At 43.8% G+C, this 21,651-nt stretch overlaps 1 protein-coding gene across 2 annotated transcripts in view; it reads left to right on the top strand.

Moving 5' to 3' along the window:
• RIN3 (Ras and Rab interactor 3) overlaps positions 1–21,651 on the top strand; it is a 127,528-nt gene that overhangs the window by 90,919 nt on the left and 14,958 nt on the right. For both annotated transcript variants that reach the window (XM_084840483.1, XM_084840493.1), the window contains exons 7-8: positions 2,039–2,347; positions 15,331–15,462. In XM_084840483.1, the coding sequence (XP_084696609.1) occupies positions 2,039–2,347; positions 15,331–15,462 (441 nt within the window). The remainder of the gene's footprint in view (positions 1–2,038; positions 2,348–15,330; positions 15,463–21,651) is intronic.

Genomic DNA, 21,651 nt, shown 5'->3' with positions numbered 1-21,651 from the left:
CCTATTTGGAACTAGAGTTTTCACTTTCATAATCTCTGGGAACTACTTTCTCACATCCTAGCTGTTGGTTGAAATAACTGCTGACTCAGCCACAGAGGTTCAAGGACATTGCTTAGGCTGCAGTTGTATGCACATTTACTTGGTACTCACTAAGCCCTATAGAACTCACTAGGGCTTACTTCTGAGTAAACAGTTTTAGGGTTGCAAAGTAAGTGCCTTAACATAGCCTCCAATGCTATGTTGCAAATTAGTACTATGGAGGGTATAATTTGTCTTAGAATCGACAAGGGAAGTTGGGTGTGGATTAGATCTCTGAAGGAAGAGGAAATTTTACCATTATTACACTTGTAGAAAGACAGGTGCATTTCATGAATTTCAATTGTTATCCTGTGGTTCCATTGCTACAAAACAGAGCAGATAGCCACAATCCAAAACAGACTTAGGCCTGCTTAAGACCATGTATTGGATTGTGGCCCCTGTAGAGCTGACAACAGGACAGATGCAATTTGTGTGATGCAATTTGCTGTGCTTTTGTAAGTTTGATGGAAAGATTTTTTTTCCGGGCATTTTTCTTCAGTTGCTGGATGTTAAGCAAGCATTAGGCAATCGCCTCAGCATACTGTGAACAGGAGTGGCCTGAACTGTTGATTAAGTAGTCTGATCCAGCACTGTTAGGGTTGCGTTCAACAGAACTGTAGGAATCAAAGCAAACAGCAGCTTTATAGGGAAACAAAAGTGTTAAAAGTGTTACTTTACTTCACATCAACCGTATTGTCAACATTTCCTCCTGGATGTCCTGCTGACCTTTCAAACTAAACATGGCAAAGACTGAGGTCCTTGTCTTTTTATTGAAAATTTCCACTTCCTGGAATGTACCACTTTCTAGGAAATGATGTTTCTTGTCTCCCAAGCATATTGGCATTATATTCAACCTTGCTTTTCTCCTCACGTCAAGACCACTTCCCAGTGTTTTCTTCCCTAATATTTCCAAAATCCATAATTTCCTTTGCATCCATTGCTAAAGCCTTTGTTCATGCTGTGAATTTCTTACACCAAAATTGCAGAAACCATCTGCTTGTTGGCCTATGTTCTGGTTATCCCTCTCCTTTTCAGTTAATTCACTGGGCCTCTGCTAGAATAATCTTTACTTGCTACCAGTAGGAATGGGTGAAACCTGCAGGAGAAATTAATGAATGGTTTCACTTCCCAGCTGGGGGACCAGATTACTATGCAAATATTAACTTGTCATCTGAATTCTACTCAAAACAGTGTGTGTGTGTGTGTGTGTGAAAACAGAGAGTTCCATTATGTTAGTCCTAACCAGAGAACTCTATGAACCAGCTAGATTCCTAAAGAATATTACCCAAGTAACAAGAGAGCGGAGGACAGGAAGGCCTGGCGTGCTATGGTCCATGGGGTCATGAAGAGTCGGACACGACTTAACGACTGAACAAAAAACCCAAGTATTTTAAGTGTTTTGAGGCTTAGGGGGTTCAGTGCCAGTGCTTCAGAATTCCTAAGGCAAAACACAGTAATATTCTTAAATAAGCAAACAGTCTATTGAGGAAAATAAATTCAGGCCTATAAAAGAATCATGTAGTGTATTCTCACTAATGCCCCGCTCTAGTTTAGATGTTGGATACTACGAAGAGTTACAGTGTGTTCATTTTACTTAATATGTAGCTTGTAGATACTGAAGACCTGTATTTGCTTTCACCAAAACTAAGATCCTCAAATTTGACTATCAACTCCAGAAAGAATTTTTATTAATATGCTGAGGGACACAGAAAAGGTGGCAGAGAAAAACCAAGGTTAAATCTTACTGTCATAATTAGTCCAGCCCTCAGAAATATTTTTATATTTTTTGGTATATTTTCATACCTTTTTGTAGGGTGACAAAGAAGGCAGAACAAACAACAGATTAGTGAAAAGTTGTGTGAATGTGCACTCAGGCTGGCTCTTAGAAGGATGAATCTATCACTCCTACTATGTTGATTTCTCATATATATTCCTTTTACATCTTATTCCCCCCTTCCAGAGGTGATTGTTGAGTCAGCTTTGCACAAGTGTGTCTTGAAGCCATTAAAAGAGGCCATCGATACCTACTTAAGGGAAATCCACAGCAAAGATGGATCCTTCAAGCTCCTGAAGGAAAACCAGCAAGTCATACAAAATACAACTACCACTGACCTGGGAGTCACCACTAGCGTGCCTGAATCTGCATTGCTGGAGAAAATCCTACACAAATTCACAAGCATGCACAAGGCCTACTCTCCAGAGAAAAAAATTAGCATCCTACTGAAGTCCTGCAAACTCATCTATGACTCCATGACTCAGGGAAACCCAGGTAGTGTGTGGGACAGCCCCCAAACCTCCTGCTGTTGCTTTTTTATGTTTTCTGGATTACAGCTGATCCAAATAGTTATAAATGGCTAGTTCAGAATTGTATTTATCATTATGCCAAGTTTGCTGCAGCCAGTCTGAAACCAGAGCTGAAGCTTCTACTGTTTGTTAATGGAGACCAAAAGCATAACAGAAATATCTGAACAGGTGCATGAAATAGTTTAATTCAGCCTTCCCTAATCTGATGCCCTCCAGATGTTTTGGGCTACAAATCCCAATGGGAGTTATAGACCAAAACATTGAAAGGGCGCCATGTTGTGGAAGGCCGGTTTAATTAAACACAATAGAGGTCCCCAGATAGTTGCAGGAATTAAGGTGGTATTAGCAACTCTTTTTGGAGCAAGGATAAAGGACTTCTACAATATTGCCTGGAGAAAAGACATTTTGTCAACCCTCTTGGGACTTCTGTTATGTTTAATTCCCTGCACCAATTGGATTTGCAATGCTGCCCTCGTCTGTGATTGGGGCTTATGTAGAAAGAGAAATACTTTTAAAGAGTTCGAAATGTTTTCAAACTCTTTAAAATAATCCCAGCTGCTCCAAATAAGGTGACTCATAGCAGGGGTAGGACAAAGCCTACCTTCTTATTTGCCTAGAGATGTAATAATACTGGTAGAGGGTCCATCAGGAGAAGAATGGTTCAGTTCTCTGCATGATAGAATTTTCTAGCCTGGAATTAACAGGACAGGGAGACGATGTATCTATATGAGTGCCTTTGTGCAAATAGAGGCAGAGGCATTGGGATCCAACGGTCAGTATCCAATAGTGCCCTTGCGCCTAGTGGGACATACCGCTAGCCCAATGGCAAACGAGTGGTTTCCTGAACAATCAGAAAGTAGCAGAAACGCTACTTTCCTGAACAGCACAGGTCAGCAGAGCTTGCAGAAGGGTATTCTCCTGACTTGTCCCATTCTGAAAAGAAGTGTTTCTGCTCATTTCTGGGGTTCCTTTAGGAAGCACTAGTTCCTGTTGCACTAGCAATGAGCCCCGCGAATGCAACAGAACTAGCGAAGCAGCAGTACTGGATACTGCCCAAGAGGTGTAGTTCCTTGGTGGGTCCCGTTAGCAAATATATATTGTGGGGGAACCTGAGGTCTAGTCAGACAATAAGGACACTGTTACTGACTCTGCAGTGCTACCTATGTTGTTAACCCAGAAGTAATTCTCACTGTGCCTAGTGCTGTTTACTCCCTAGTAAGTGTGTTTAGGGTTGTAGACTGTCAGTGCAACACTATGCATGCCTACTCAGAAATAGGCTTACTTCCTGGTACGTGTGTGTAGGATTGTACCTGGAATCTGTTCTTTGTTGTTATCTGGATCTGACTTTAATCTGATCTTGTTGCTGGTTTCTGTATTGTTTAAGACAAGACATCAAATTTTTGTAAGGCTAGTATACTTCCTGAATAGGGTGACATCTTAGTGGTTTGCTTAATGATATTTGTAATGTGTTTCGCAATCCTGACATGGGGATGGGATCTACTCCACTAATGATAGGTTATTTGCCCCGTTGTGCCACAGAACTGAGGGAGAAGCCTGTCCATCCAGAGCCTTAATTTCTTTATGGAGGTCTGGGAAAGATTCCAATTCCTTTTAAACTCAGCATTCAATTATTAAATACCAATTTCATTCAAGCACCGTAGCCGGACCAGCAGCCGATGGAGGCTGAAGATGGTTTACCTAGAGGACTATAATAGAATGGGGGTTTGTAGCACAACAGAGGGCTTATTTTAAGCCTCTTATAGATATTTATGAAGCAAATGTCTCATGTCATTGGGGAGGAAAAAGAAGGAGGCAAGCTGGATTTGGAATAAGGCAATGCCACCTTGAACAAGCGAGACCATTCCAGTGTCATTGAAGCAGCCACTGAAGGACTTTCGGCTGCTAATGAGCTCTTTGGTGAGAGCCAAGAGACAAATGTGGAGGTTACAATCAAGCCTGCCCAGAATCCATCCATCCATCCACCTTCCTTCCTTCCTTCCTTCCCCTCCCTCCCTCCTCCTCTCTCTTTCTGTAAATCCCTTTGTAAAAACAGAGAATACTGAAGTATTACATACATATCCAAGACTCTTGCATATAAAACATTGATTCTAAATATTTGGTAGATTTTTTAAAAATAATTGAAACGATGCTACACACCTTGAGTTGTATCCAGTTGGGCCATCTGTGGAAAAGTCTTTAACCTAGTGGAGGCCTCTGCTAAAGGAAGAAGCAGGAAAGGTGATATTTGCCAATTTCCTCTTCCCTCTGCAGCCCCCAGTACCACTTTTCATGGTGTTCTGGAAGCTCCCCCAACCCCCCTGGAGAGGGTTTTTAGCCACAGGGAGCTGTAGGAGGAAGGGGGAATCAATAATGATCCCCTCCCCTCCTGTTCCATTAGATGAGAAATCCTTCTGTGAGCAGCAAGGTACTTCTGGATTCAACCCTTTATTTTTTTAAGCATATAGCCAGTGGCGTAATGAAGCCAGGGTGCACAGGGATGCAGCACCAGCAGTTTTGGATTAGCAGGGATGCTGATGTCATCTGCCTCCCTCCGGCCTCAGAATTCCCTGTTCTCTCGAGGCTTGGCTGCAATCCTCACAGTAGCATGGGGGAAATGAATTTTCCCAGCAACAATATAGTGTTCCCTGTTGTAATGCAAAGTATTTTGGGTTGACTTGGTCTTGAATGGGCAATTAAGACACATCGGCTTTACAAAAGACCTGCTGTGGTGGAGATGAAAACTGCCAGAACCATTTTGGTGACATGGATCAACACAGCTGCCTGAATTTTTGGTTGCTTCTTGGGGCCATGGTTATCGGGGATTGTCGTATCAAAATTTACTGCTGCACCATTGTGTATAGCTAAAATGAACCCATGAGTGATTTCCCCGTACTTAATATTTGCACAAGCAAGAAGTACAAATATTGACAACCCTCTCTTTTACTCATTCCTGAACCTCCCAAAGATGTGGATGACTTGCTAAGATCACAAGTGGATCTGAGCCCAAGTTCCAGGAGCTCAGCCCAGATGTTGAACCATTAGAGATTTTGGACCATTTAGCACACATGTTTTTGAGCATCCTGCATTTGACTCCATTTTTTTTCAAGCTCTCCCACCACTTCCTTTTGCACAGATCATTCCTGGCCTCCTGGCCACTGGCACTGGCTACTGGTTGGGATCCAGAGATTGGAAATCAATAATGGCATGCAGTGTTAAAAGGAATTTTTAAAAGGAATTCCCAAAGTGCTCATTTTTCATTGAAGTTGAATGCAGATCCACTGAAAAGAATGGATCCAAGTTTGCTTTCTGCAGCAATTAGTTTGGTAATTTTTCTTTTGTCTCTTCCATTTTCCCAGCACAAGAGGAGACTTCTTCATGTGGTTTTCATATGCCGGGCTTAAATTGCCTTCAGATTTCTCATTTATTACTTGGGTTAATCATTGCTAATTCAGATGTGGGAGAGAGGTATTTGTAATGTAAATGACCATTCTAACCACAGGAGATTTTACATGCACATCACAAAATGATTTTTTCACACATTTTTTAGTCATGTGTTAGAACAACAGCAACTGTAGACTACAGAGCATTGAGAAAGGTATGGGTTGTTATGGGAGGCAAAGCAGTACTTCAGGTCAAGTGCTCTTTTACTAGTGCAAATATTGAGGCTGCAATTCATTATGAGCCAGCAGAGCAATAAGTCTCATTTTTAAAGACTTGCAGACTTCTCTCATCACACCCATATATGCACCCCCCCCACACACACACACTTTTGTCACTGATATGATCACTGAGGGCTAAACGACACATTATGCTAATCACATTGCGTGTACTTATGCGTGACAGTTTTCTTTACTCTCATGTAAGCGCATGCTGGCCTGATTCGGATCAGGACCATGGGGCTCCAGCGGGGTAGGCTAAACTAAACTCAAGGCCTATTTCCCCTACCCCTAAAAACTTCCATCTCCAGATTTCATCCATTTTTTTGTGAATCGCCAAGAGAGCTTTGACTATTGGACAGTACAGAAACAAACAAACAAATAAATAAATCCCCACTCGCTGTGGGAGGGGTTTAAAAAAAAGATAGAGAGAAAAGCCTCCATTGACTCCAATGGAGACTTTTTTTTTTAACCCCCCTTGGGGTGGGTGGAATTTCAGGTATGTCCTGAGCAGCTACCTGATCATTTAACTTGAATTTGGAGCCTTCCACATGCAAAGCAGGTGCCCTCCCTCCGAGCCACAGCTCTTCCCCTAAGTAGAAATGGGAGCACAGCACAAAAATGACTTTGGCCGTGTTTGTGCATGCAGAATTGCAGCCTTGCCCAACCTGGTGCTTTCCAGATATTTTGGACTACAGCTCCCAGCATTCCTAACCATTGGCCATGTTGGCTGGGGCTGATGGGAATTGATGTCCGACGCATCTGGAGGGCACTGGGTTGGAGAAGATTGTAATATAGAGTGAGGAGATGGTAGGATGGGCGAAACCATTTCAGATTGCAGGCGAGGGAGTGACCCATTTTTAATGCTCCCCAGCATTAAAACTTTCCTGCCAGCTGAAAATCTTGGATAGGCCCTAATCTCTCTGCTGTGCAAGTTTTCGTATTTGGAGGGGGATAGTATGTGGGGGAGATTTCAAAACTGCAATCACCTCCACCCTGCAGTCTGAAGTATTGCAGTCCGTTCCACCCACACCTTTCCCAGCTATCTGTGTGTAATAGGTGGTCATTTATCTTTGAGTTTGCTAATCCCATGGCACTTATAAGTATGTTTCAGTTCTAATCTTTAAGCCAGGAAAATGGCTGCAGGAGAGTCCTCACAAGGGAAATGTATCAGTGGGGCTGTTGGGAAATTTAAGCTGACACTCCATTGAAACTTTTGGGTTGGATCCAGACTTTGGCTGAATCTACACATAGCAGTTTTACCATTATCATACTGCAGTGATAACTATTGGTGCCCACTGGTGTCATGTGCACCAATAGTTATCACTGCAGTATGATAACAGTAAAACTGCTATGTGTAGATTTAGCTTTAGTCATACATAGGGTAGACCCACTGAAATCAATGAGACTTAAGTTAGTCATGACTAAGGGCACAATCCTATGCATATTTAGACAGAAAAAAAGTCCTGCTGGCTGGGGAATGCTGGGAGTTGTAGGACTTTTTTTTCTGTCTAAGCATGCATAGGATTGCGCTCTAACTTAACTTTGTTTGCTTGCTTACATTTCAAAATACAGTAACTGCAATATACCTTTTGAATTCTGTGAACATCCAAATTCTTGGAAGTTGTCAATTAATTCCCATGCTCTCGAAGCAAGACAAATAAGCATTATTGCTTACTTCATATAGAGAAGCAACAACTGAGAAATCAAAAAATTTACACTGTGACTATTTGAAGCAATGTTACTTGTACTTCAGGATGGATGAAGCTGTCAGTCTGGGCCTTCTTCAGTTTCTCATTTTTCCAATCTTCAGTTCAGTTCATCTTGAACTTTGGGAATTTCTCCAGGGTTAAGTCTGGTTCATTCCAAACGTTGAGATTTTTTTTACGTTTGCATGAAAATTCGCAAGCATTTATTTGCACATTTAACACATGTATTTTTGCCTAATGTACACAATTTTTGCAAGCAATTTTCCTGATAGAATGCATTTTTAATGTTATTTTCCATAATATACACATTTTGTATGCGCTTTTATTGGAAAACTTCACTGCAAAATTCAGAGGAGTGCAAATTTTGAAATTTTACTGGATTCCGGTTCACACAGCTATTCAAAAGTGTGAAATTAGATACGTTCACATTAAAATGCAAACTAAACAAATTTCTCCCCCATCCTTACCTGAATTTATAAGGAAATGCTGTTCAGTTACAACAGCTATAATGTCAAGTGAAAGTTAAACTTCTCGGGGGTAGGGGAATAACAACCTCTGCTCAGTAATGTGGGAAGGAGGATGCAGAACATAACGATGGAAAAAATAGGTCTCAAGTTAGGCCTGGACTGATCTATAAGACCTGTTTTACACTTGTAGCAGAATGAAGTAGTAGAGCTGACTGCGTTTCAGACTGCAGGTGCCACTTTTGAATGCTGCTTCGTTTTTTTTAATCCTCTGTAAATTAACAAAAAACTAATAGAACACAATGAAAGGTTCCCACTTGGTGAGATCAGAATGAGGCACCAAGCCCTCTTTGAGCCTAGGAAGTTCCTCTTCCAAGGCAGTACACACACACACACTTGGGATGCCTGATAAAAAGATCCAATCTGGCTCCTCTGATGGACAAACTAGACATTACACAGCGACTTCATATTTGGAGCTCCCAATATACATTCCTTTTGTGTGCATGGGGGCCGTGGTGCAGGGGGAGAGAAATCTAACTCTTTCCCCCACCCTGCACTGCAGCCTCAGTCCAGACCCTCCTCCTCCAAGCTGCTATTAGCTGTGGTAGAGAAATGTGCAGCTGTACCTTTTTAAGAGTTAGACCCCCCCTTCCTCTCCCCAATCCTGCAGCTAGGGCCCCGTGGCAGCATTTACAGAAAGGAAAATACGTCGGGGGTTCCAACATAATATGTACTTTGTCCTTGAGTTAAAGTTCTGTGGTGGCTCATTTTTCTGATCATAGCAGCATACTTTTGTAGCAAGCTGTTGAAAATGAGCTACATTGGCTTTTCTGTAACCATACACTTGCTATTTCACTTAATTCATTCGTGTCCCAGACTTCCTCCAAGGTTCTCAGTGGTGCATTGTAGCCTCATGGAACAACTCTGTGAGGAAAGTTAGGCTGAGAGATAGCAACTTGCCCAAGGCCAGCCATGGAACTTCATTGATGAGTAGGGATTTGAACCTGGGATCTCCATGTCCCTAAAACCAACACTCTATCTGCAATACCACACTGGTTCTTGAGTTGCCATAAACATTGTGAGCAGGGCTTTGTTTCCTTCATGATTTGGGGAAATCACACACACACACATCATGAGATGGAACATGCCCTGAGAATCTCAGCTTTTATTTTTAACTTTTATTGTGGTGTTTTTTTTCAAGTTTCTAGTTCTCATGGCCATAAAGGCACTTGAAAGTGCCTGTAGTCCCTGGTGAAATATTTGAAGCCAGATGAGAGCTCAGTGGGATTTCTGTCAGGGGATGGTCCTTCTGTGTCTTAGATAGCTTCTTGCTCCTCCCCAGGAGGAGCAGAAGCAAAAGAATTATGCCAAAGGAGCAAATCTTAATTAATTTGCTTTTTTTTTTTGTATATCAGCAATGGAATCCAACTTTTCCTGAGTTGGAATTTACCTTGGCACAAGAACGTTGGGCTGTTGTTTTTTAAAACACAAAACATACACAGGCTGGCTAGAAGAGGCAGAACCATTAATTACTGCAGCCTTCCTGAAACTTGTGCCCTCCAGATTTGTTGGACTACGATTCCCATAATTCCTAGCCAGCATGGGTCATGCTGAGTGGGAATTGTGGGAGTTGTAGTCCTATGCATCTGGAGGACACCAGGCTTGGGAAGGCTATATTACTGAATGGCAGCCTTTCCCAACTGTGGGTCCCCAGATGTTGTTGGACTACTACTCCCGTCATCCACTGTTGGCATGCTCGGCTATTGTGGATTATGGGAGTTGTAGTCCAACAACATCTAGGGTGCCAAAGGTTGGGAAAAGCTGCTGTATGGGCACATTTGTGTAACCAGCTTCCCTTGCTTTCTATTCAGAGCATTAGTGCTGAACCTGAGCATCCCTGATAAGGCAGGACAACGCATCCCAGGACATTTCTTCCCACAGGAAGCTGAGTATGCTGACTGAGTCTGCATTAGTCAAAATAATAGGCGATGGAAGGGGTGGAAGGACAATCTAAGTAAGCTGAAAAGTTATAAAAGTGATGATATTGCAGTACAGCCTTGCTGAACCCGTTGGCCTCTAGACATAGCAAACTACAAATCCCATCATCCACAGCCATCACAACCATTGGCCATGCTGGCTGGAGATGGTGGGAACCCAAGCCATCTGGAGGCCATGAGCTTGGGAAAGGCTGGTATTGAGCTTGGAGGCCTGAGTTCAACTCCCAGTCTAGGGCAGAATTAGGTGTTATCTTGGCAGAACTGTGTTTCCAAAGCTGTATTTGCGGAGATAACAAGAATATGTGAGATGGGAGGGGGGCACATGAAGTGGAGAACCGGTGGAAGGGAGGTATGCTTAACTCTCCCGTGACTGCTGATTCTCCCTTGCAAATGCCTTTGGCAGGCTGTTTCCCCTCATTCAGACTTACATCCAGTTTCAGATCCCAGATGGGAAATAAAATAAATTTAAAATGACTGGGGTCAGGGAGGCATTTGCAGGGGGATCAGTGGGTAAGCACCCTTTCCCATCCACAGATTCTCCCCTGCAAATGTGCCTCTTCCTTTGCACTACTAGCCTTACGACTTTTCCCTCATGGTGCAGAGTTCTTCCCTTAGCTACAAAGCTCAATGGATGGCCTTCAGCAAACATTACAGGTTTGTTGTGAGGATGACATGTGAATCTTTGGAGGATGGGAGAGAAAGGTAAAAATTGGGTGGGTAGATAGACAAACAGATGCAATAAATTAATGGGATGCCCAAACAGAGCCCTGGAGTGATCAACCCTATGTAGACAAGAGTTTGGATGAATCCAGGCAGACATTTTTTCCATTGGTAATTTATGTATGTACAGTATGTACGTATATATTTATATGCTGCCCAATAGCTGAAGCACTCTAGGCAGTTCACAAGAATTAAATAATTTATTCTGGTGGACATACAGCCATCTGGGGAACTGGTCAGCCACCTTGACAGTGAAGAGAACTTTACCACACCTACTCATAAATTCAGAGAAATGGTAAAATTCTCCTCACCACATAGACGTATGCTATAGAACACTGGATCCCCACATGCAGTGGCAGCTTTAGGTTTTCGAGAGTCCTTGGGGAAGACACCCTCAGTGGGCCTCCTCTACCTTCTCACCACCATTGTCACCCACTGCTATTGTTCCTCTCCTCTTTCTCACCAGAGCTGTTCCTCCTCCCCTCTTTCTCATCACAGCTGCTGCTCCTCCCCTCTTTCTCATCATTGCTACCACTTGCTAGCTTGACAGGCATGGAGCCACTGAGAAGTAGGCAGGGGCATCTGCCGCTCCTCCTTCCCACCCCCACCATTGTCTGGGCCAGCGTGAGAGGCAGGTGCACAAGCAGGATGAAATACTGAAGAGGAGGAGCAACTCCAGGGGCTCTTGTCAGTGGGCCCCTGCTGGGCTGTGGCCCCTTGGCAGGTGTCCAACCATGCCTGTCCTTAATGCCAGCACTGCCCACATGGGTATATGCCCATCACAGTAAGTCGCCCTCTGTTAAATGGTAATCTGTGTTCACCCCTTGACTAGCATATTTACCTCATCTTAAATTCCATTATATTTGTGTTAATAGGTTGAACTAATTTTCAGTTCATTGAAGACTGAAAGAATTTGTAGAGGAAGGCAACTTGGTGCCCTCCAGTTGTTTTGGACTGCAACTCCCATAATCCCTGACCATTGGCCATACTGGCTGTGTTTATGGAAGATGGTGCCCAAAACACCTGGAGAGCACCAAGTTGCCAACGTCTTCAAATTTTGCTTGTCAGATGTTACTTTAAATGTTAAAATAAGCATATTATATTAGACAATGGCCCAATTTTCACATGGCACCAAATCGTGGGTTAAGTAACCCACAATTTGCTGCCATGACGTGTGAACAGGCCCTAAGTCTTAGAGGACATGGTTTTTATACCCGTTTGTCATGGCTTCCTTGTTCCACATTCTTCGCGCCCCCTCCTCTGTGCATGCCACAATATTATCGTTCCCAGGTTTCCCTAAGCCAGGGGAATGACTGTTACAGAAGTTTACATCTGTGGTGTTCATATGTTGAGAAAGTCAAATAGAGATATATTGGAAGAAGTAGGTTCAGGTGATTTCTGGGCTGAATGTGGAAGGTTCATTCTAGCCAGTTCAGATGAAATTCCCACACATCACTTTGCCATCCTCCTTGGTCTTGCGTGTTCCCTGCTTCCACCCCTGCGGAAGCAACATGATGATCCTAATGTAACTGGGCATATGATCAAGTGTTATCTGTGGCATTTTGGAATGCAGAGTTGATCAGTAGATAGTTTGGCTGGTGGAATCAACACCTAGAAGGTAGATCCTCAGAAATATATTGGACGTATTAACCATAGACCCTGTACCTGCATTGATGCCTGCTTCTTAGACCAGCCATTCCCAACCAGGTGCCCTCCAGATGTTTTGGACTTCAACTTCCATCATCCACAGCCAGCATGGCTACTGGTCAGGAATTCTGGGAGTTGTCGTCCAAGACATTTAGAGGGCACCAGGTTGGGGAAGACTGTCTTAGTGCTATACTTTGGTCTTCTGCCAACACTCACTTGAGACTTCCTCTGTTCCAAAGAATATGGTGACACTGTACAAAAGAAATATTTCACCAAGCACGAATTGAACAATAAAGGACTTTTTCTGTTTGGCAATCTGGCTATATATATTTTTTGCAAACTAGGAAACTGTTGGCTCCCATGATGCTCAGAGCTGTGCTAATAACAACATTGGATGCAGTTTATAAAGGGAGTCTTAACACACACAAATTCTGCCACTTTGTTTTAACTGAAATGGCATTGCTTTTCTGCATACATTCTCTGGTTTATTTAAAGTTTAGTTTTTTGATGGAGGAACTGAAGAATATTTACTTAAGGCTCCAGCTGAGTAGAATTCTCAGCCTCAAAGGAAACCTCTGTTGACTTTGCCTGACATATAAGGAAAATGTTTTTCATAGGAAATACTTGTAGCAAGCCAACACCCAGAACCCAGTGTACAGCTAAGCAGTGTTCAGCCCATTTATTTCAATGGGCTTCAGCACACTTAAGTCTGTGTTGGACCGTGGCCTGTGGAAATGTTTAGGAAATGGAAGGGTGTCTTCTATCAGGGGACCAAATTCAGTGTCGATATAATTTTAGAGGAGCTTCATTGTTTAGAACATCTCCACACCAGCCTAAAATCCCACATTTAAAATGGAAGCAGTCTTTCTGCTTCCATTTTAAATGCAAGATCACAACGGACTCCCTTTACACGCACTGCCTTTCCCCCCTCCCCTTTTCCCTGCCTTCACCCCTTATCTGAGTCTTCTATATGTTTCATTGATCTCTCTCCTCTTCTTGCGGTTTTTCCTTTTTCACAGAGGGAACTTAAGTGGAACACAAGTGGGTAATTTGATAGCTCATTAATTTGATAGCTCATTTATTTAAAAATGGAATAAAGGTCCTTTAGTGAAGGAGATGCCCTGGAGGGTAACAACATCATCTAAAGGGCCTACAAACTTCTGTGAGTGAGCAATCCCAATAGCAGGATATAAGCTCTGTTTGAAGGAGCCCTTAGTCTGTTTAGATCAGGGGTGTAGAACTTCAGGCCTGGGGGCCGATTCTAGTCCCCCTGGAGTCTGAGATCTGGCCCTCTAGGTTTCCTGAGGTAGCTACACCTCCTTTCCCGGGCCCCATCCCCTTTTCCCCAACTATCAATTATTCGGTGGTTTCCTGGACTTTGTGCAGTCCCCCCCCCCATTCTAAATGGCTGAAATGCCTCTCCTAAGGATTATTTATGGGCAGCAACGGAATTAAATTATGCTGCTAATTGGGGTATTTGCGGCTCCACCCTTTTGCCTGTGGCCCCACCCACCACTGGAATGTAGCCCGTCTGAGAGCTTCCCCAAAATAGAACATCAGAACATAAGAAGAGCCCTGCTGGATCAGACCAAGGGTCCATCTAGTCTAGCATTCTGGTCACACAGTGACCAAACAGCTGCTCACAGGAAACCCACAAGCAGGACATGAATGCAACAGCACCCTCCTACTCATATTCCCCAGCAACTGGTGTACATAAGCATACTGTCTCTGATACTGGAGGTAGCACAGAGCCATCAGGACTAGTAGCCATTGATGGCCTTCTCCTCCATGAATTTGTCCAATCCCCATTTAAAGCCATCCAAACTGGTGGCCATCACTCCATCCTGTGGTAGCGAGTTCCATAGTTTAACTACGTGCTGTGTGAAGAAGTCCTTCCTTTTATCTGTCCTGAATTTCCCACCAGTCAGCTTCATGGGATGACTCCGGGTTCCAGTATTTTGAGAGAGGAAGAAAAATGTCAGTCCTCAGGCTGAAAGATGTTCAACACCTCTAATTTATATGATTTGGTCTCTCTCCCGTAATGCTAGAACCTGGGATCATCCAATGAAGATTCAGGACAGACAAAAGAAAGTACTTCTTTGCACAGTACGCAATTGAACTATGGAATTTGCTACCACAAGGTATAGAGATGGCCACCAACTTGGATGGCTTTAAAAGGGGATTGGACAAATTCATGGAGGATAAGCTATCGACGGCTACTAGTCCTGATGGGTATGAGCTATCCCCAAGATCGGAGGCAGCGCACCAGTTGCTAGGAAACAACTGGAAGTGGAAGAGGCTATTGCCATCATGCCCTCCTCCTTGCATGCTTCCGAGAGGCATCTGGCTGGCCACTGTGGCAAACAGGATGCAGAACTTGGTAGGCCTTTGGTTCTGCTTCATTGGCACTCTTCTTACAGCCCTATATTCTTGAATTAGTTTCATAAGATAATTTTTGAAAAAGTGGGGTGTTTGGTTTTTCCCAACAACGAAGCCATTGGGAGAGTCTTGAGACCTGTATTGCTGCTAAATCAATTTGTACATTGACAGCGTTGTGAGTCCTGTTTCTAAACTGCATTTTGGCCGCTCCGGAAGGCAGCTGCTCTCCTACAGCCCTGAGAAGGGCTGGTTCACACCTGAGCCTGGCATTTGCGTTGCATGGGTAGAGGTGCCTCCTTGGGCTCATGCGGCTGCCCTTTTTCTCCTGCCGAGTGCAGTTCATTGGATGTTTAAATCGACTTTCTCTTTGTCCCAGGGAAGCCGTACGGAGCAGATGACTTCCTTCCAGTCCTCATGTATGTTCTGGCTCGCAGCGACCTGACAGAGGTGCTTCTGAATGTGGAGTATATGATGGAGCTCATGGACCCTGCTCTGCAGCTGGGTGAAGGTATGGAAGAGCTCCTGTGTGTTGCTGTAGCAGAGAGAGAGGGAGAATGTTGTTCTATGCTGCTGGTGGACATGGGTATGGGGAGATTCCCCTGCAACCCTTTTTATGTATAATATATGTATATCCCATTGCCTGTCCTTCCTTCCTTCCTCCCTTCCTCCCTCCCTCCCTTCCTCCCTCCCTCCCTCCCTCCCTCTTTCTTTCTTTCTTTCTTTCTTTCTTTCTTTCTTTCTTTCTTAAATTTATAAACCACCCTTCATCCACAAGGGATGCACAACATTAAGGGCTCCTTCACACTGAGCTTTTATCCTGAGATTGAGATTGCTCCTTCACAGAAGTTTGTGGGCTCTTTACATGACGCCGTGAGTATCCAAGGCGTCTCCTGCACTAAATGCCCTTTGTTCCATTTTTAAATAGATCGCAGATAACGAGCTATCAGATTACCCCATTGTGTTCCGCTTCAGTTCCCTCCGTCAAAAGAGTTAAAGAGGCAAGAAGAGGAGCGAGATCAATGAAAGATAATGGAAGACTCAGATACGGGGAGAAGGAGCGGGAGGGATGGGGGAAAAGGAAGCACGTGAAAAAGGGAATCGGTGTGATCCTGCATTTAAAACGGAAGCAGAAAGCCTTGTTTTAAATGCATGATTTTAGGCTGGTGTAGAGATGCCCTAAAACAAAAAACAAATCCAATGTAAAAACCATGGAATTACACATTAAAAGACAAACTAAAACAACTCTTCAACCAACAAGCCAAACTAAAGCACAACAATCTATTCAGTTTACAAATAAATTAAATTTTAAGTTCTAAAATTCTAAAATATGAAAATGTTAAAATGCTTGGGCAAAAACAAACATTTTAGTTTGGCGCTGAAAAGAAAACAAAGTGGGTGCCATTTGTATCTCATTGGGGAAGACATCCAAAGTCCGGGATGCCACCACAGAAAAGGCTCTGCTCCTCAATTAGGGGCTAGTTTCCAACTATCTCCCTCAGCCACCCCCCCCCATTTTTTCCTTTGCTCCTGAGGACTGCTAGATCCTAATTCTAGTCACCATATTCTCTGCTGGGACTGGCCACAAGTAGCCAGTAGAGATACCACATTCACAGGACAGGTAATGTCCCTAGGGTGGCAGATGAGAGAATGGGTTTGGCCTGTGCAACACTTTAATGATAGGCTACTAAACAAGGTCCACTTGTTACTGTAATGGCTAAGAGACTGACCTACAATTCAGGAAGGACCCAGTTCGAATCTCACCTCTGCTATGAACTCACTGGGTGACCTTAGGTGAGCCACTTTCCCTCACCCCAAGTTCCCCCATCTGCAGTATGGGGGAATCTTAATGCTGACTTACCTTGCAGGGTTGTTGTAAGGCAGCCTTCCTCAACCTGGTGCCTTCCAAACGTGTCAGACTACATCTCCCATCACCCAGCCAGCATGGCCTGGGGATAATGGGACTTGCAGCCCAACACATCTGGAGGGCACCAGGATGGAGAAAGTTGTTCTAAGGATTACAATTAGATAATGCATGTGGAGTGATTTGTTCATTTGCAAGTGCGATACAAATGTTTGTTTGTTTGTTTGTTTGAGTATATTAATACGACAATGGAACCAATTACCTGGGGAGGTGGTGGGCTCTCCCACACTGGAGGCCTTCAAGATGAGGCTGGACAGCCATCTGTCAGGGATGCTCTGACTTGGATTCCTGCACTGAGCAGGGGGTTGGACTCGATGGCCTTGTAGGCCCCTTCCAACCCTACTATTCTATGATTCTATGATATTGTTCATGGATATCGCTGCCAAGGAGAAAAATCACATGTAAACTATCCTGTGCATTTGTCTCCTGAACAGAACTCTGCTGAGATATATTTTTAAATATGTTCAGCAGTGTATAAATCGATTAAATAAATAAAATAAATAATTAAATAAGATGTGACATGAATGAGGCAAAATAGGGCCTGTCCACACATCCAAACTTGCCACTTACTGTCCCTTCAAATGGTGACTTTGATGCATGAATCATAGACAAAATGCTGTATACAACTTCCGCATCATCTCAGTCACAATGGCATCTGTTCACACAAACAGCAGTGAGTTATTAAGTGTTTGTGTACGTGCATGTGTGAACACCATGACCTATACCCACCACATTGCCAGATCCCAGGTCTGATTAGTTGTAAAGGTGGAACTGCATCAAGCACCTTCATACCACATTATAGCAGGAACATCGCAGAAGTGCTGAAGAAGGTATACTTACTAATTGTAGTTTGTTTGTTTGTTTTTACTGTCAAAGTGCCAACCTCTCTTTTGTTGGTTTTCCCCCACCTTATCCCTTCAAGGCCTGGGGTGCTTCCCGCCCAGTACAGATACCTTTGAAGATGAAGGATTCCAACAGTGCTTTAATGATTACACTGATAAAACATGCTGTTTCTTTAAGTGATTTGGCACCTGGTCATGTGCTCCAGGAATCCCTGGGGTGCTTTTGCAAACAAATAGCCCCTTTGACTGTGTTGCTGCCTAGGTAATAAATACCTAGTGATGGCTCAAAGGAGCAGAGCAGCATGCATTTGAAAAAAGATCTCTCTTTCTGAATAACAGAGAGAGAGAGAGAGAGAGAGAGAGGTATAGAAAAAAAATATGAACACAGGGGCTATATGGAAGGGTTGGATCCAGATTTATTCTGGATTAACTGTGCTGACAGAAGTGGACTTCCCCACCCCTTCTTTCCCATGGCAGCCCCTCCAGCCCCCTGAAAATGCGGCACATAGATCTGGTTTGCACGAGTACTGTGGGTTAAACACAGCAGAATTCTGGGCGCCATGTGCCTAATCACCCACCTAGGCACGGCTTGTTATGTCATCTGTACCTGGGTGGCATGGCTTGTTGGAGGGGGAAACAACCCTCAAATATAACCCAACAACAGATCATGGGTTATTTGGGGGTTGTTTCCCTCTCCAATATGCTGTGCTGCCCAGGTTCAGATGACACATCAAGCCGTGCATTTGTGCAAACCAGCCCATAAAGTCAGGTGAACTGTGTTGTGGGGGAGACAGGAGGCTCCCCAAAATTAGGGTGGAGGGACCTTCCATGGGTGAACCCCGTCATCTCGGTCTCTTCCTCTTGCAAAAGGCAGATTCTGGATTCAACCCAAGAGGGTTGAATGCCTGTGTATGCAAAGCTCAAACGTATGCAATGTACGCACAGTGACCTGTTGTGAATAATTCCAAAATCTATACTGGGGGGGGGGGGGCAGTGAAAAGTTCAATAAAAAAGGTGCAAGTTTTCGAGATCTCCAGATCTCTTCATCAGGTGAGAAAGTGCAAGGCAAAATGTTGCCTGGCAAAGAGATCAGGAGATCTCGGAAGCTTGTACATATTTTGGTGAACCTTTGGCTGCCTAATAAAGGTATTCGACTAATACTGCTTTGGGCATTTTTCTTAGGGTCAAACACAGCTATCTTTGCTTTTTGTATGCATGTTGTGAATAGTTACTGTGCTTATTTTACATACATGTTGCATGCAATTGTCACAGACTGTACTTCTGGCATTTCTTAACCTTTTGGTCTCGCTGTTCATGATTTCTCCCCACTAAACATCTGTGTGGGTGCATGCACGCACGTGTGCATGCATGTGTGTTTGTACATGCATGCAAATGTATGCTTTAAGTTAAGGATAACACTTCATGACGTCGGATTTAGCCCATGAAAGCTCATAGCAAATGAGCATCACAATCCTAGACATGTCTGCTCAGAAGTTAGTCCCATTAAGTTCAATGGGGCACTTCCCAGGGAAGTGGGTATGGGATTTCATTCTGAATTTCATAGAATCATAGAATAGTAGGGTTGGAAGGGGCCTACAAGGCCATCGAGTCCAACCCCCTGCTCAATGCAGGAATCCAAGTCAGCATCCCTGACAGATGGCTCTCCAGCCTCGTCTTGAACGCCTCCAGTGTGGGAGAGCCCACTACCTCCCTAGGGAATTAGTTCCATTGTCGTATTGCTCTAACAGTCAGGAAGTTTTTCCTGATGTTCAGCCGGAATCTGGCTTCCTGTCACTTGAGCCCATTATTCTGTGTCCTGCACTCTGGGATGATCGAAAAGAGATCCTGGCCTTCCTCTCTGGGACAACCTTTCAAGGACTTGAAAAGTGTTATCATACCTCCCCTCAGTCTTCTCTTCTCAAGGCTAAACATGCCCAGTTCTTTCAGTCTCTCTTCATAGGGCTTTGTTTCCAGTCCCGTGATCATCTTTGTTGCCCTCCTCTGAACCCTCTCCAGTTTGTCTGCATCCTTCTTCAAGTGTGGTACCCAGAATTGGCCACAGTACTCCAGATGAGGTCTAACCAGTGCTGAGTAGAGGGGAACTAGTACTTCCCAGGATTTGGAAGCTATGCTTCTATTAATGCAGCCCCAAATAGCATTTGCCTTTTTTGCAGCCACATCACATTGTTGGCTCACATTCAGCTTGTGATCGACAACAATTCCAAGATCCTTCTCACTTGTCGTGTTGTTGAGCCACGTATCCCCCATCTTGTAACTGTGCATTTGGTTTCTTTTTTCTAGGTGCAGAACTTGGCATTTATCCCTATTAAATGTCATTCTGTTGTTTTCTGCCCAGCGCTCCAGTCTATCAAGATCACTTTGAATTTTGTTTCTGTCTTCCAAAGTATTAGCTATCCCGCCCAAATTTTGTGTCATCTGCAAATGTGATCAGCATTCTCTGCACCTCCTCCTCCAAGTCATTCATAAAAATGTTGAAGAGCACTGGGCCCAGAACTGAGCCCTGTGGTACCCCACTCATTACCTCTCCCCAGTTTGAGAAGATCCCATTGATAAGCACTTTTTGAGTCCGATTCTGTAGCCAACTGTGGATCCACCGGATCGCTGTTTCATCTAGCCCACTTCGAGCTAGTTTGCTCATCAGGATATCATGGGGCACTTTGCTGAAAGCTTTGCTGAAGTTGAGGTATATGATGTCCACAGCATTCCCACGGTCCACAAGGGAGGTTACTTGATCAAAAAATGAGATCAGATTCATCTGGCAGGACTTTTTTTTTTTTTTGACAAATCCATGTTGGCTTTGAGTAATCACTGCATTGTTTTCAAGGTGCTTCCAGATGGATCGCTTTATCATCTGCTCCAGAATTTTCCCAGGGATTGATGTCAGACTGACTGGCCTGTAGTTCCCAGGTTCCTCCTTTTTACCCTTTTTGAAGATGGGGACAACATTAGCCCTCCTCCAGTCATCTGGCACTTCCCCCATCCTCCATGATTTCTCAAAGAGAATAGATAGCGGTTCTGAGAGTTCTTCTGCCAGTTCCTTGATTACTCTAGGATGCAGTTCATCTGGCCCTGGAGATTTGAACTCATTCAAAGTCATTAGGTGTTCCTTGACCATATGCCTATCAATCTCAAGCTGCAATCCTGCCCCTTCAGCCTGTACTTCGCCTTTGCCAGCAGGGTCATAGACCCTCTTTTGGGAGAAGACTGAGCCAAAGTAAGAATTGAGCACCTCTGCCTTTTCTTTGTCATCTGTTATTGTTTTGCCATCCTTATTTAATAGCTGAACAACCATTTCTTTCCTCTGCCTTTTACTATGCACGTAGCTGAAGAAAGCCTTTTAGTTGTTTTAGCATCCCTCACTAACCTCAGCTTGTTCTCAGCTTTAGCTTTCCTGACACCATCCCTGCAATTCTGTGCTACCTGCCTGTACTCTTCCTTTGTTACTTGGCCTTCTTTCCACTTCCTATAAGTGTCCTTTTTTGTTTTCAGGTCATCCCTAAGCTTTTTGTGAAGCCACACTGGTTTCTTCGGTTGTCTTCCACCTTTTCTTCTTGTTGGAATGGTTTGTAATTGTGCCTTGAGAATTTCCTTTTTTAAAAGCTCCCACCCATCTTGGACTCCTTTTCTCGATAGCGTCGCTTGCCATGGGACCTTACTGATCATTGTTCTGAGTTTATTAAAATCAGCTTTCCTAAAATCCGGGGTACGCGTTTGACTACACTCAGCTTTTGCTTCCCTTAGAACCAAGAACTCAAGTACAACATGGTTGCTTTCCCCAAGAGTTCCTGTAACTGCTACTTTAACCACTAAGTCATCTCTGTTGGTTAGGATCAAGTCAAGGATAGCCGATCCTCTAGTTCCTTCCTCTACTTTCTGTAGACACAAATCAGACATTTCCTGGAGGGGCCGTGTT

Source organism: Heloderma suspectum, chromosome 1 (genome assembly GCF_057233095.1).
Source record: "Heloderma suspectum isolate Gila_16-S chromosome 1, 16-S_ref, whole genome shotgun sequence".
Taxonomy (NCBI): domain Eukaryota; kingdom Metazoa; phylum Chordata; class Lepidosauria; order Squamata; family Helodermatidae; genus Heloderma; species Heloderma suspectum.
Note: the sequence above shows the minus strand (reverse complement) of the source record. Positions and strands in the feature narration are given on the sequence as shown.